General features: G+C 37.3%; 1 protein-coding gene across 1 annotated transcript in view; it reads right to left on the bottom strand.

The window, feature by feature from the left end:
- LOC133612700 (carbohydrate sulfotransferase 11-like) overlaps window positions 1-10,988 on the bottom strand; it is a 54,731-nt gene extending 43,743 nt beyond the window's left edge. Inside the window, exon 1 of the mRNA XM_061970342.2 lies at window positions 10,505-10,988. Within this exon, the coding sequence (XP_061826326.2) occupies window positions 10,505-10,664 (160 nt within the window). The 5' untranslated portion in view covers window positions 10,665-10,988. The remainder of the gene's footprint in view (window positions 1-10,504) is intronic.
- Between the last annotated feature and the right edge of the window lie 2,355 nt (window positions 10,989-13,343).

Here is a 13,343-nt window from a genome sequence, read left to right as displayed (position 1 = left end):
GTTTGTAAATAAAAGTAACGTCAAAAGATTTTTAAGACCTTTCAAAATCGCATTTTAAGACCTTTTATGATATTTTAGGAGAATTTTAGACATTTGAAGGCCTTAAATTCAAAGTATTGGATTTAAGACTTTTTTTTTTAGACTTTGTAAGACCCCGCGGATACCCTGGAAAGCGCAATGGAAGCCAAACCAACAAAACTCAATGATGAATTGATGTCAAAAAAGAGGGCAAGTTGCTGCTACCGACATGCACATGTTTATCCTTTCCTATCAGAGACTGTGTTGAAATGTGACAAAATCGTAAAGATGACTTCAAAGCCACAACGCCGTGGAAAGAAAAACACACGAGAGCCTAACAGAGTTGTTGTCCAAAGGCACAGTCTATGACGAGAAGTCCCGCAGACACCGAGAAATTACAGATTCCATCTCTAAATTCATATGTTGACATGACCCTAGTGTACACTGTTGAAAAGGGCAGGTACTAACAATAGAATTGTCCTTTTTTACATATAATGTTTTATGAATACAAGTTGAAAAGATGAGTGGAATTGAAATTGTTTGTATGCATTTATAACTTTTAAGAAATACTATATTGCAATATGTATTGTAAATGGGATTTATATATTTGTGTCCATATTGCACAGCACTAAGACGTCTCCTTTTGTCTTTTATATTACATCAGGGGTGTCCACCACACGGAGAACAATCTACTCCCAAGTGGGCCTGGGACTGGTAAAATCACGCCACGATAACTTAAAAATAAAGACAACTTCAGATTGTCTTCTTTGTTTAAAAAAAAAAACTAGCACATTCTGAAATTGTTCAAATCATAAAGTTGTTGTTTTTTGTATACAATTACCTGTTGTGGTTCATAGTATATATTAGAGATGCGCGGATAGGCAATTATTTCATCCGCAACCGCATCACAAAAGTCGTCAACCATCCGCCATCCACCCGAACTAACATTTAATCAAAACCGCACCCGCCCGCCATCCGCCCGTTGTTATATATCTAATATAGACGATGCAAGGCATTAGTGAGGTTATAAAGCTTTTGCCTGTTAAAGAAAGGAGACTGATCCAATGCAACAGAGACATTCAATGCGTGCCACGCTGTCACGGCCCAGACGCACACCAGTGCGCAATCATCTGGGAGCCGCGCTGAGCGCACCTCCAAGCGCACTCGCGCCACTCAAACTGCCGCGTTCTATCTTGTTTTAACATCCTGTGGCACTCTTCTGGGATCACGGCGGACGAAACTGCTCATGCTCAGGGTGTTTGTGGAGATTCGGGGGTTTTGCACAAATGTGATGCACCGTGTTAGATGTCCCGCTTTTGTGACTGTCGTAGACATAAACGGCGTCGCAGCTCTTGCAAATCACGTAGCCAGCATTACTATCATCCTGATTTACAACCTCATAAAAACAAGTCCACGCTGAACTTTTCTGGCCTTTTTTTCCCCTGGTCTTTAGTGTTCCCTTTTTTAGTTTGTCGCGTACCACGTTTGCTGCCGGCGTTGCCATCTCTTTTTTTTTTCTTCTTCTGTTGTGGCATATGCTGCAGGTGCCTGCTCGTTTTTCGTATGTGGGTAACAACATTTAACTATGTATATACAGGTAAAAGCCAGTAAATTAGAATATTTTGAAAAACTTGATTTATTTCAGTAATTGCATTCAAAAGGTGTAACTTGTACATTATATTTATTCATTGCACACAGACTGATGCATTCAAATGTTTATTTCATTTAATTTTGATGATTTGAAGTGGCAACAAATGAAAATCCAAAATTCCGTGTGTCACAAAATTAGAATATTACTTAAGGCTAATACAAAAAAGGGATTTTTAGAAATGTTGGCCAACTGAAAAGTATGAAAATGAAAAATATGAGCATGTACAATACTCAATACTTGGTTGGAGCTCCTTTTGCCTCAATTACTGCGTTAATGCGGCGTGGCATGGAGTCGATGAGTTTCTGGCACTGCTCAGGTGTTATGAGAGCCCAGGTTGCTCTGATAGTGGCCTTCAACTCTTCTGCGTTTTTGGGTCTGGCATTCTGCATCTTCCTTTTCACAATACCCCACAGATTTTCTATGGGGCTAAGGTCAGGGGAGTTGGCGGGCCAATTTAGAACAGAAATACCATGGTCCGTAAACCAGGCACGGGTAGATTTTGCGCTGTGTGCAGGCGCCAAGTCCTGTTGGAACTTGAAATCTCCATCTCCATAGAGCAGGTCAGCAGCAGGAAGCATGAAGTGCTCTAAAACTTGCTGGTAGACGGCTGCGTTGACCCTGGATCTCAGGAAACAGAGTGGACCGACACCAGCTGGACTGCTGCTGAGTGGTCCAAAGTCATGTTTTCTGACGAAAGTAAATTTTGCATTTCCTTTGGAAATCGAGGTCCCAGAGTCTGGAGGAAGACAGGAGAGGCACAGGATCCACGTTGCCTGAAGTCTAGTGTAAAGTTTCCACCATCAGTGATGGTTTGGGGTGCCATGTCATCTGCTGGTGTCGGTCCACTCTGTTTCCTGAGATCCAGGGTCAACGCAGCCGTCTACCAGCAAGTTTTAGAGCACTTCATGCTTCCTGCTGCTGACCTGCTCTATGGAGATGGAGATTTCAAGTTCCAACAGGACTTGGCGCCTGCACACAGCGCAAAATCTACCCGTGCCTGGTTTACGGACCATGGTATTTCTGTTCTAAATTGGCCCGCCAACTCCCCTGACCTTAGCCCCATAGAAAATCTGTGGGGTATTGTGAAAAGGAAGATGCAGAATGCCAGACCCAAAAACGCAGAAGAGTTGAAGGCCACTATCAGAGCAACCTGGGCTCTCATAACACCTGAGCAGTGCCAGAAACTCATCGACTCCATGCCACGCCGCATTAACGCAGTAATTGAGGCAAAAGGAGCTCCAACCAAGTATTGAGTATTGTACATGCTCATATTTTTCATTTTCATACTTTTCAGTTGGCCAACATTTCTAAAAATCCCTTTTTTGTATTAGCCTTACACAATATTCTAATTTTGTGACACACGGAATTTTGGATTTTCATTTGTTGCCACTTCAAATCATCAAAATTAAATGAAATAAACATTTGAATGCATCAGTCTGTGTGCAATGAATAAATATAATGTACAAGTTACACCTTTTGAATGCAATTACTGAAATAAATCAAGTTTTTCAAAATATTCTAATTTACTGGCTTTTACCTGTATATATTTACGAATTGGTTTAACTACCACCCGCCTGAATCTATTTAAAATCTTTTTTTTTTTTTATTTCAACCGCCCGACCCGCGGATAAAATCTTTTTTTTTTTTATTTCAACCGCCCGACCCGCGGATAATCCGCGGACTCCGCGGTTGTGTCCGCAAACCGCGCATCTCTAGTATATATACTTTATTTGTCGTTATTTATATTTTCTGAATAAGTTATGTGGTCATTTTCATCAGTCAACTCATTGGTGTTAATTTCCAATCTATCAAGATTAAAAAAATTATATCAAAATCCAATTACAGTATGTTATTTATGCAGTTTGATCATTTTCCTCGACTGATGTACTAACATCATGTGGTTTATTTTGTACGTACGTAGCATCATCTACAAAGATACAAAGAATTGCTATTGCGACATCCAGTGGACACATTTAGAACAGCTGTTTATTTCATTCAAAAATTTCAGGTTCATTTTTATACTTAGCAAACTCATCCCGCGGGCCGGATAACACCTGTTCGCGGGCCTGATGCGGCCCTCGGGCCGTACGTTTGACACCCCTGTTTTAACATATAAAACAGACCATGGCAAATGAAGGGCCCCGGAGGCCGTATGCAATCTGGCCCAAATTATTGTTTTAGATCTTTAATATGGAAACTGTAGCTGCCTGTTTTCAAATGACCGTAAGTCCTTAACTATACAAAGTATTTCAAGGGATGGAATCTGCGCTTTTGCATGATATACCAGTTACTATGGTAATCTAATTAGTTACTATGGTAATCTATCTTTGTGTTCATATTTTGCTGTGTTTGTTGCATTTTTGTTGATTGTAAAATATGTGAATGGAGAGGGGGGTTGATGTTCATATGTTGTCAATATTCAATGTTTTATCGTTCATAGTTAAACATTGTAAATCCACCATTCTTGATTGTCATGTACATTCTGGGTGTCGTTCAATCGGTCTGTCAAAACGTTTTTAGCTTTCCAATGTGAGGTTTTGTATTAGTGTTCCTAAAATAGATATACCGGCCCCCAGACACTCATTTTTTCTCTATATTGGCCCCCCCCCCGAGCCAAAATAATTGCCCAGGCCTGATATAAAATATGTTTTATGATTACAAGTTGAAAAGATAAGTGAAATTGCCATTTTTTTGGTATACATTTATAACTTTTAAGAAATACTATATTGCAATAAGTATTGTAAATGGGATTTATATTTGTGTCCACATTGCACTGCACTAAAATGTCTCCTTTTGTCTGACATTTGTCATTTAATGCAAAAAAAATACAGCCGCCCTCGAAAAAGTGAATAGCTAAATTTGTTGGTTGTTTGGCATTGACTTGTTTCTTCAGCATTGTCCACACGTTTAAGTCAGGACTTTGGGAAGGCCATTCTAAAACCTTCATTCTAGCCTGATTTAGCCATTCCTTTACCACTTTTGACGTGTGTTTGGGGTCATTGTCCTGTTGGAACACCCAACTGCGTCCAAGACCCAACCTGGGCTGATGATTTTAGGTTGCCCTGGAGAATTTGGAAGGTAATCCTCCTTTTTCATTGTCCCATTTACTCTCTGTAAAGCGCCAGTTCCATTGGCAGCAAAACAGGCCCAGAGCATAATACTACCACCACCATGCTTGACGGTAGGTGTGGTGTTCCTGGCATTAGAGGCCTCACCTTTTCTCCTCCAAACATATTGCTGGGTATTGTGGCCAAACAGCTAAATTTTTGTTTCATCTGTCATCACATGGACAAAGATAAGACCTTCTGGAGGTCAATTATGTGGTCAGATGAAACAAAAAATGAACCACAATTGGGCCAAAATGTTTGGAGGAGAAAAGGTGAGGCTATTAATCCCAGGAACACCAGGCCTACCGTCAAGCATGGTGGTGCTTTAATGTAAAGTACAGTTGATCGATCCAGATGTCGATACTATCGATACCTACTGTAGTATTGTATCAGTGTCTACACGATACTAAAGTGATTAGACCAATATTTTTCGTTCTCTTGTTCTTATCATTTTTTATTTATTTTTTTAAACATTTGTTTGTCAAAATGTTTTGACACACAGTTAACAGAAGTACAATACAAAACATTTCAAATGTCCCCCCTCAAACAATAAAAATAATTCAGTCAAATAAGTACAGGCAAATATGCATGACGGTAGGTATGGTGTTCCTGGGATTAAAGGCCTTGGTATTGTGGCTCAATTTTTGTTTCATCTGATTCCAGAACTTTCCTCCAGAAGGTCTTATCTTTGTCCATGTGATGTCAAATGAAACAGAAAATTAGCCACAATTTGGCCACAATACCCTGCAAAATGTTTGGAGGAGAAAAGGTGAGGCTATTAATCCCAGGAACACCAGGCCTACCGTCAAGCATGGTGGTGCTTTAATGTAAAGTACAGTTGATCGATCCAGATGTCGATACTATCAATACCTACTGTAGTATTGTATCAGTGTATACACGATACTAAAGTGATTAGACCGATATTTTTCGTTTTCTTGTTCTTAACATTTTTTATTTTTTTTTAAACATTTGTTTATTAAAATGTTTTGACACAGTTAACAGAAGTACAATACAAAACATTTCAAATGTCCCCCCTCAAACAATAAAAATAATTCACTCAAATAAGTACAGGCAAATATGCATGACGGTAGGTATGGTGTTCCTGGGATTAAAGGCCTTGGTATTGTGGCTGAATTTTTGTTTCATCTGATTCCAGAACTTTCCTCTAGAAGGTCTTATCTTTGTCCATGTGATGTCAGATGAAACAAAAAATTAGCCACAATTTGGCCACAATACCCTGCAAAATGTTTGGAGGAGAAAAGGTGAGGCTATTAACACCATGCCTACCGTCAAGCATGGTGGTGCTTTAATGTAAAGTACAGTTGATCGATCCAGATGTCGATACTATCGATACCAACTGTAGTATTGTATCAGTGTATACACGATACTAAAGTGATTAGACCGATATTTTTCGTTTTCTTGTTCTTATCATTTTTAATTTTTTTTTAAAACATGTGTTTATTAAAATGTTTTGACACACAGTTAACAGAAGTACAATACAAAACATTTCAAATGTCCCCCCTCAAACAATAAAAATAATTCAGTCAAATAAGTACAGGCAAATATGCATAACGGTAGGTATGGTGTTCCTGGGATTAAAGGCCTTGGTATTGTGGCTCAATTTTTGTTTCATCTGATTCCAGAACTTTCCTCCAGAAGTGTCTTATCTTTGTCCATGTGATGTCAGATGAAACAAAAATTGAGCTGTTTGGCCAGTTTTTTTTTTTTACCGTAAAAAGACAGCAGTACCGTATTTTCCGCACCATAAGCCGCCCTGGGTTATAAGCCGCGCCTTCAATGAACGGCATATTTCAAAACTTTGTCCACCTATAAGCCGCCCCGTGTTATAAGCCGCATCTAACTGCGCTAAAGGAATGTCAAAAAAACAGTCAGATAGGTCAGTCAAACTTTAATAATATATTAAAAACCAGCGTGATGTGGGCGCGCATGGAGTCGTATATCAACATGGACGGAGCTGCGTGAAAAAAGCCACCCGGCCTCTTCGCGTAAACTTAAACTTACCTTAACCACTCGCTCATCTTTTCTTCATCCATCCATCCCTTCGAGTTAGCTTTTATGATGACGCCGGCTGGAAAGGTCTCTTTTGGCAAGGTCTTCCTTTTGAATATCACCATGGGTGGAAGTTTCTGGCCATTAGCATGGCAAGCTAGAACCACAGTGAAGGATGACTTCTCATTCCCTGTGGTGCGAATATTCACCGTACGTGCTCCCGTTGTATCCACAGTGCGGTTCACAGGAATATCAAAAGTCAGTGGAACCTCGTCCATGTTGATAATGTTCTCTGGCCGGATCTTTTTTTCAGCTATCTTGTTTTTACAATATGCACGGAAAGTAGCCAGCTTTTCTTGAAAGTCTTTAGGCAGTTGCTGTGAAATAGTAGTCCGTGTGCGGATGGAGAGATTGCGTCTTTTCATGAACCGGAAACCTGTCGCTTAGTAGGAGCCATTTTGTGGTCTTTACAGATGTAAACACACAAAGGAAATGAAACGTAATATCCGCGCGCTTCTTCTTCTTCTTCTACGCGGGCGGGTGGTTGCTTACAGTAGAAGAAGAAGCGCTTCCTGTTCTATGGGGGCGGGTGCTTACCTTGGCGGTTGCTTGCGTAGAAGAAGAAGCACTTCCTCTTCTACGGGGAAAAAAGATGGCGGCTGTTTACCGTAGTTGCGAGACCGAAACTTTATGAAAATGAATCTTAATATTAATCCATATATAAAGCGCACCGGGTTATAAGCCGCACTGTTCAGCTTTTGAGTAAATTTGTGGTTTTTAGGTGCGGCTAATAGTGCGGAAAATACGGTACTGTTTTCCCATTTTCAGTGATATGCTGTAAAAACTAGAGATGTTTAAATGCTTTAAAATGTAATATCCGAAATTATCGGTATCTGTTTTTTATTATCGGTATCGTTTTTTGGGGGGGTTTTACTTGTTTTTTTTTATTAAATCAACAAAAAAAACACAAGATACACTTACAATTAGTACACCAACCCCCAAAAAAACCCTCCCCCATTTACACTCATTCACACAAAAGGGTTGTTTCTTTCTGTTATTAATATTGTGGTTCCTACATTATATATCAATATATATCAATACAGTCTGCAAGGGATACAGTCCGTAAGCACACATGATTGTGCGTGCTGCTGGTCCGCTAATAGTACTAACCTTTAACACTTAATTTGACTCATTTTCATTAATTACTAGTTTCCAGAGGTGTGGACTCGAGTCACATGACTTGGACTCGAGTCAGACTCGAGTCATGAATTTGATGACTTTAGACTCGACTTGACAAAATGTAAAAAGACTTGCAACTCGACTTAGACTTTAACATCAATGACTTGTGACTTCACTTGGACTTGAGCCTTTTGAATTGACATGACTTGACATGACTTGCTACTTTCCCCAAAACCCAAAGATGAAAAAGTTATTCGGGAGCGCCCCGTATTTTTCATTGTGTACTATCAGCGTTGCGTGTGTCAGCTGGTGTGCTGTCAGTACAACAGCCAATCAAATTAGATCTGCTTTGTTTTCATCACACAGCATTCATCCAATCAAATTGCAGGACAACCAACGAAGAAGACATGTCCAAATCACACGCCAGTGAACAAAAAATGATACCTAAAATAATTTTGTTTGGGTATAAAAATTACAAGGTGGTCAACACAAAACGGTTTGCAGTATGCAACACATGCGGTTCGAAAATTACTGATGGAGAGGCATCAACTTCCAACTTCGTCCGGCATTTGAAGTTGCACAAAGAACGGTAAGTTTTGAATGTAAGATAACGTTTATTGGCTAAGTAACGTGACTTTTATTTGCTGTGTAGTTAAATCAGTGAGGCTGTAAACTCACTGCTAACGTTATAACGTTATTGCAAACACGGGAATCTGTTGCAGTTCACTACCTTATTCATACTTTTTGTTCAGTGATTTTTTTCAAGCAGGGTTACGTTAGTCAATATATCACACGTAACGTTAGACGGCGGTCAGCAGCACCGCGTATTTTAGCCACCTAAAAAAAGACAAAAATAGTCAAATAAAGGTCAGTTAAAATGTATACTATATTATGAATATGTGTACCGTTTTAGCTAGCTTTCTGACATACTGTTGGTTGTTTACCTCAGTGGTCCCCAACCACCGGGCCGCGGCCCGGTACTGGTCCGTGGATCGATTGGTATCGGGCCGCACAAGAAATAATTTTTTTTTTCTTCTTTTTTTAATTAAATCAACATAAAAAACACAAGATACACTTACAAGTAGTGCACCAACCCAAAACAACTCTCTCCCCCCTTTTGTTCTGGGCATTGAACATGAAGACTCTTCCTTCACTGTTCTGAGTGGCCATGAGAGTCTTGGCAGTGCCTGCCTCCAGTGCTCCAGTGGAGCGAGTTTTCAGCCATGGTGGCATCATACTACGCCCCCATCGTGCACAAATGACTGACAGACTCTTGGCTAATTTGGTCTTTTGCAAATGCAATGCAGCATAGGGCCCTGACATATAAAAAGTACAACTTTTTTGTTATGTTCACGTATATGTCATGTTTTTTCAATGTGAACACTTTTGTACAAATAAGTACATTTGCACTTTATTTTTCAATGTGTTTCTTCTGTAAAGGAATGAGTTAATGTTTAAAATGACTGGTTAATAGTGCTATTATAAAGTGCAATGTCAGCACAATTTTCTTTCCTGCAATTTAAAATGCACTTGTTTTAATAAATAAATACAGCGTTTGAAAAGCATACACAATCTGTGTTAATATATTAGTCTGTGGTTAAAAGGACTTGAAAGGACTCGAAACTCAAAATGCAGGACTTAGGACTTGACTTGAGACTTTCCAGTCTTGACTTTGGACTTGACTCGGGGCTTGCCTGTCTTGACTCGGGACTTGACTCGGACTTGAGGGCAAAGACTTGAGACTTACTTGTGACTTGCAAAACAATGACTTGGTCCCACCTCTGCTGTTTTCCCATTTTCAGTGATATGCTGTAAAAACTAGAGATGTTTAAATGCTTTAAAATGTAATATCGGAAATGATCGGTATCTGTTTTTTAAAATCGGTATCGTTTTTTGGGGGGGGTTTACTTGTTTTTTTTTTTTATTAAATCAACAACAAAAAAACAAGATACACTTACAATTAGTACACCAACCCAAAAAAACTCCCTCCCCCATTTACACTCATTCACACAAAAGGGTTGTTTCGTTCTGTTATTAATATTGTGGTTCCTACATTATATATCAATATATATCAATACAGTCTGCAAGGGATACAGTCCGTAAGCACGCATGATTGTGCGTGCTGCTGGTCCACTAATAGTACTAACCTTTAACACTTAATTTTACTCATTTTCATTAATTACTAGTTTCTATGTAACTGTTTTTATATTGTTTTACTTTCTTTTTTATTCAAGAATTTTTTTTAAATTTATTTATATTATTTTATTTTATGATTTATTTATTTTTTAAAGTACTTTATCTTCACCATACATGGTTGTCCAAATCAGGCATAATAATAATGTATATATCGGTATCGGTTGATATCAGTATCGGTAATTAAAGAGTTGGACAATATCGGAATATCGTCAAAAAGCCATTGTCGGACATCCCTAGTAAAAACCATTTAAGTAAATATTACAGTGTAACCAAAATGTAACGTTCAAAGTGTATATGGAGTGAGCAAAGTAGGATATGTTGAGGTTTTAAGGCAGGGACTTACCGGGCTTGCTGATACTCTGGTAGTAGAGCAGCAGGACCGCGAGTGAGCCGAGGCACGTCGCCAGAAACAGGCGCCCTCCTCGGGGCATCTTCATGGTGACGCCCCGCCAGCCGGCTCTGCTGCTGCTGCTGCTGCTGCTGGCGGCGGAGCCTCCGGCCATGCGACCCCTCGCCGCTGACCTCCTCCGGCTCGGCTCATACAAACTCGGCGCGACTCGCTTCGAAAGCACCGGCAGTCTTTCCGTGCGTGAAGCGGGGCGAAGAGCGGCTGTTGGCGGCCATGAGAAGCAAGTGTGAGCCCCGCTTTTGAACCGTCACTGACATGGGTGACTCACTGGCGATGTGCGCGCTGACAAGTCGTCAAGATAAGTCACTTCCACGGAACATATTCGTCGCCACTTTTGACCAGAAACGTCTCAAAAGGCGCCAATATAGTCACAAAGGTGCAGCAAAGTCTCCACTTTTTGTCCGAGTTTTACCGACAACTTCTTCGCCAAATATGGACGGGGCTGCAAGCGATGACGTCACACGGACTCCCCACAACTACCACCCCCACCTCTTGGAAACTTTTTTCATGTATTACTTTTTAATTATAAAGCTCTAAAGTACATCTATATCAGGGATGTCCGAACTGTCTCCACCAAAAACATCTAAGCATAAAGACCATTTTCAAAACCTTTATAGATTTATTTCAACATGTAGGGCCCCCCCCTCAAGTGTGGTCCCAGAAAGGTCTCAGTCATCAAAATATTAAAAATAAGTCATATTAATTTCTTTAAATTTGTAAGTCAACTTGTCTATATATTTTGTTTTGTTTTTCTCTATGCACTTTTGTTATAGAAAACCCCAAAAACACAAAATATGCAATATTTTTCCCCAAAAAAATGTTCAAAATGGAATATTTAATGAGAAATAATTGGAGCATAAATAGTTAATTAATTCATAACAACATTGAATAATTAGAATTTTTTGATCAAGGACTGTTTAAAAAAAAATCCCAAAATGTATTCATTTCTTTAAATTTGTAGATCAACTTGTCTATATATATATATATATATATATATTTTTTTTTTTTTTTTTTTTTTTTTGCTTTATGCACTTTTTGTTATAGAAAACCCTTATGTATGGCAAAAACACAAAAGCCAAAAACCACAAAATATGTAATATTTTTCCCCAAAAAAATTTCAAAGTGGAATATTTGATGAGAAATAATTGGAACCCTAAATAGGTCATTAATTCATAACAACATTGAATCATAAATGTTGGTCAAGGAATGTTTGAAAAAAAAAAAAATCCCAATATTTTTTTTTTTTTTTTTTAATTTGTAGGTCAACATGTCTATATATATTTTTTATTGTTTTTTTTTTTTTTTGCTTTATGCACTTTTTGTTATAGAAAACCCATGTATGGCCAAAACACAAAATATGCAATATTTTTCCCCCAAAAAATGTTCAAAGTGGAATATTTGATGACAAATAATTGGACTCCTAAATAGGTAATTAATTCATAACAACATTGAATCATTATTTTTTTTTGAGCAGGGACTGTTTAAAAAAAAAAAAATCCCAATATTTATTAATTTATTTAAATTGGTAGGTCAACTTGTCTATATAATTTGTTGTTGTTGCTTTATGCACTTTTTAGTTATAGAAAACACATGTATGGCCAAAACACAAAATATGCAATATTTTTCCCCCAAAAAATGTTCAAAGTGGAATATTTGATGAGAAATATTTGGAGCCCTAAATAGGTAATTAATTCATAACAACATTGAATCATTATTATTTTTTCATCAAGGACTGTTTAAAAAAAAATCCCAATATTTATTAATTTTTTTTAAATTTGTAGGTCAACTTGTCTATATATATTTTATTTTTATTTTTAGTTATTTTTTACTTTATGCACTTTTTGTTATAGAAAACCCATTTATGGCAAAAAAAAACAACCCACAAAATATGCAATATTTTTCCCCAAAATATTTTCAAAGTGGAATATTTGATGAAAAATAATTGGAACCCTAAATAGGTCATTAATTCATAACAACATTGAATCATAATTTTTGGTCAAGGAGTGTTTGAAAAAAATCCCAATATTTTTTTTTTTTTTTTTAATTTGTAGGTCAACTTGTCTATATATATTTTATTTTTATTTTTATATATTTTTTACTTTATGCACTTTTTGTTATAGAAAATCCATTTATGGCAAAAAAAAACCCCACAAAATATGCAATATTTTTCCCCAAACAATTTTCAAAGTGGAATATTTGATGAAAAATAATTGGAACCCTATATAGATCATTAATTCATAACAACATTGAATCATAATTTTTGGTCAAGGAGTGTTTGAAAAAAAAAAATCCCAATATTCATTAATTTTTAAAAATTTGTAGGTCAACTTGTCTATATATATTTTTTATTGTTTTTTTTTTTTTTTTTGCTTTATGCACTTTTTGTTATAGGAAAACCCATGTACGGCCAAAACACAAAATATGCAATATTTTTCCCCCAAAAAATGTTCAAAGTGGAATATTTGATGAGAAATAATTCATAACAACATTGAATCATTATTATTTTTTGAGCAAGGACTGTTTAAAAAAAAAAATCCCAATATTTATTAATTTCTTTAAATGTGTAGGTCAACTTGTCTATATATATATATATATATATATATATATATATATATATATTTGTAGTTGCTTTATGCACTTTTTAGTTATAGAAAACCCATTTATGGCAAAAAAACAAAAACACAAAATATGCAATATTATCCCCCAAAAAATGTTCAAAGTGGAATATTTGATGAGAAATAATTGGAACCCTAAATAGGTCATTAATTCATAA

This window comes from Nerophis lumbriciformis, linkage group LG01 (assembly GCF_033978685.3).
Source record: "Nerophis lumbriciformis linkage group LG01, RoL_Nlum_v2.1, whole genome shotgun sequence".
In the NCBI taxonomy this organism is placed as follows: domain Eukaryota; kingdom Metazoa; phylum Chordata; class Actinopteri; order Syngnathiformes; family Syngnathidae; genus Nerophis; species Nerophis lumbriciformis.
This window is presented reverse-complemented; position numbering and strand designations above follow the sequence as displayed.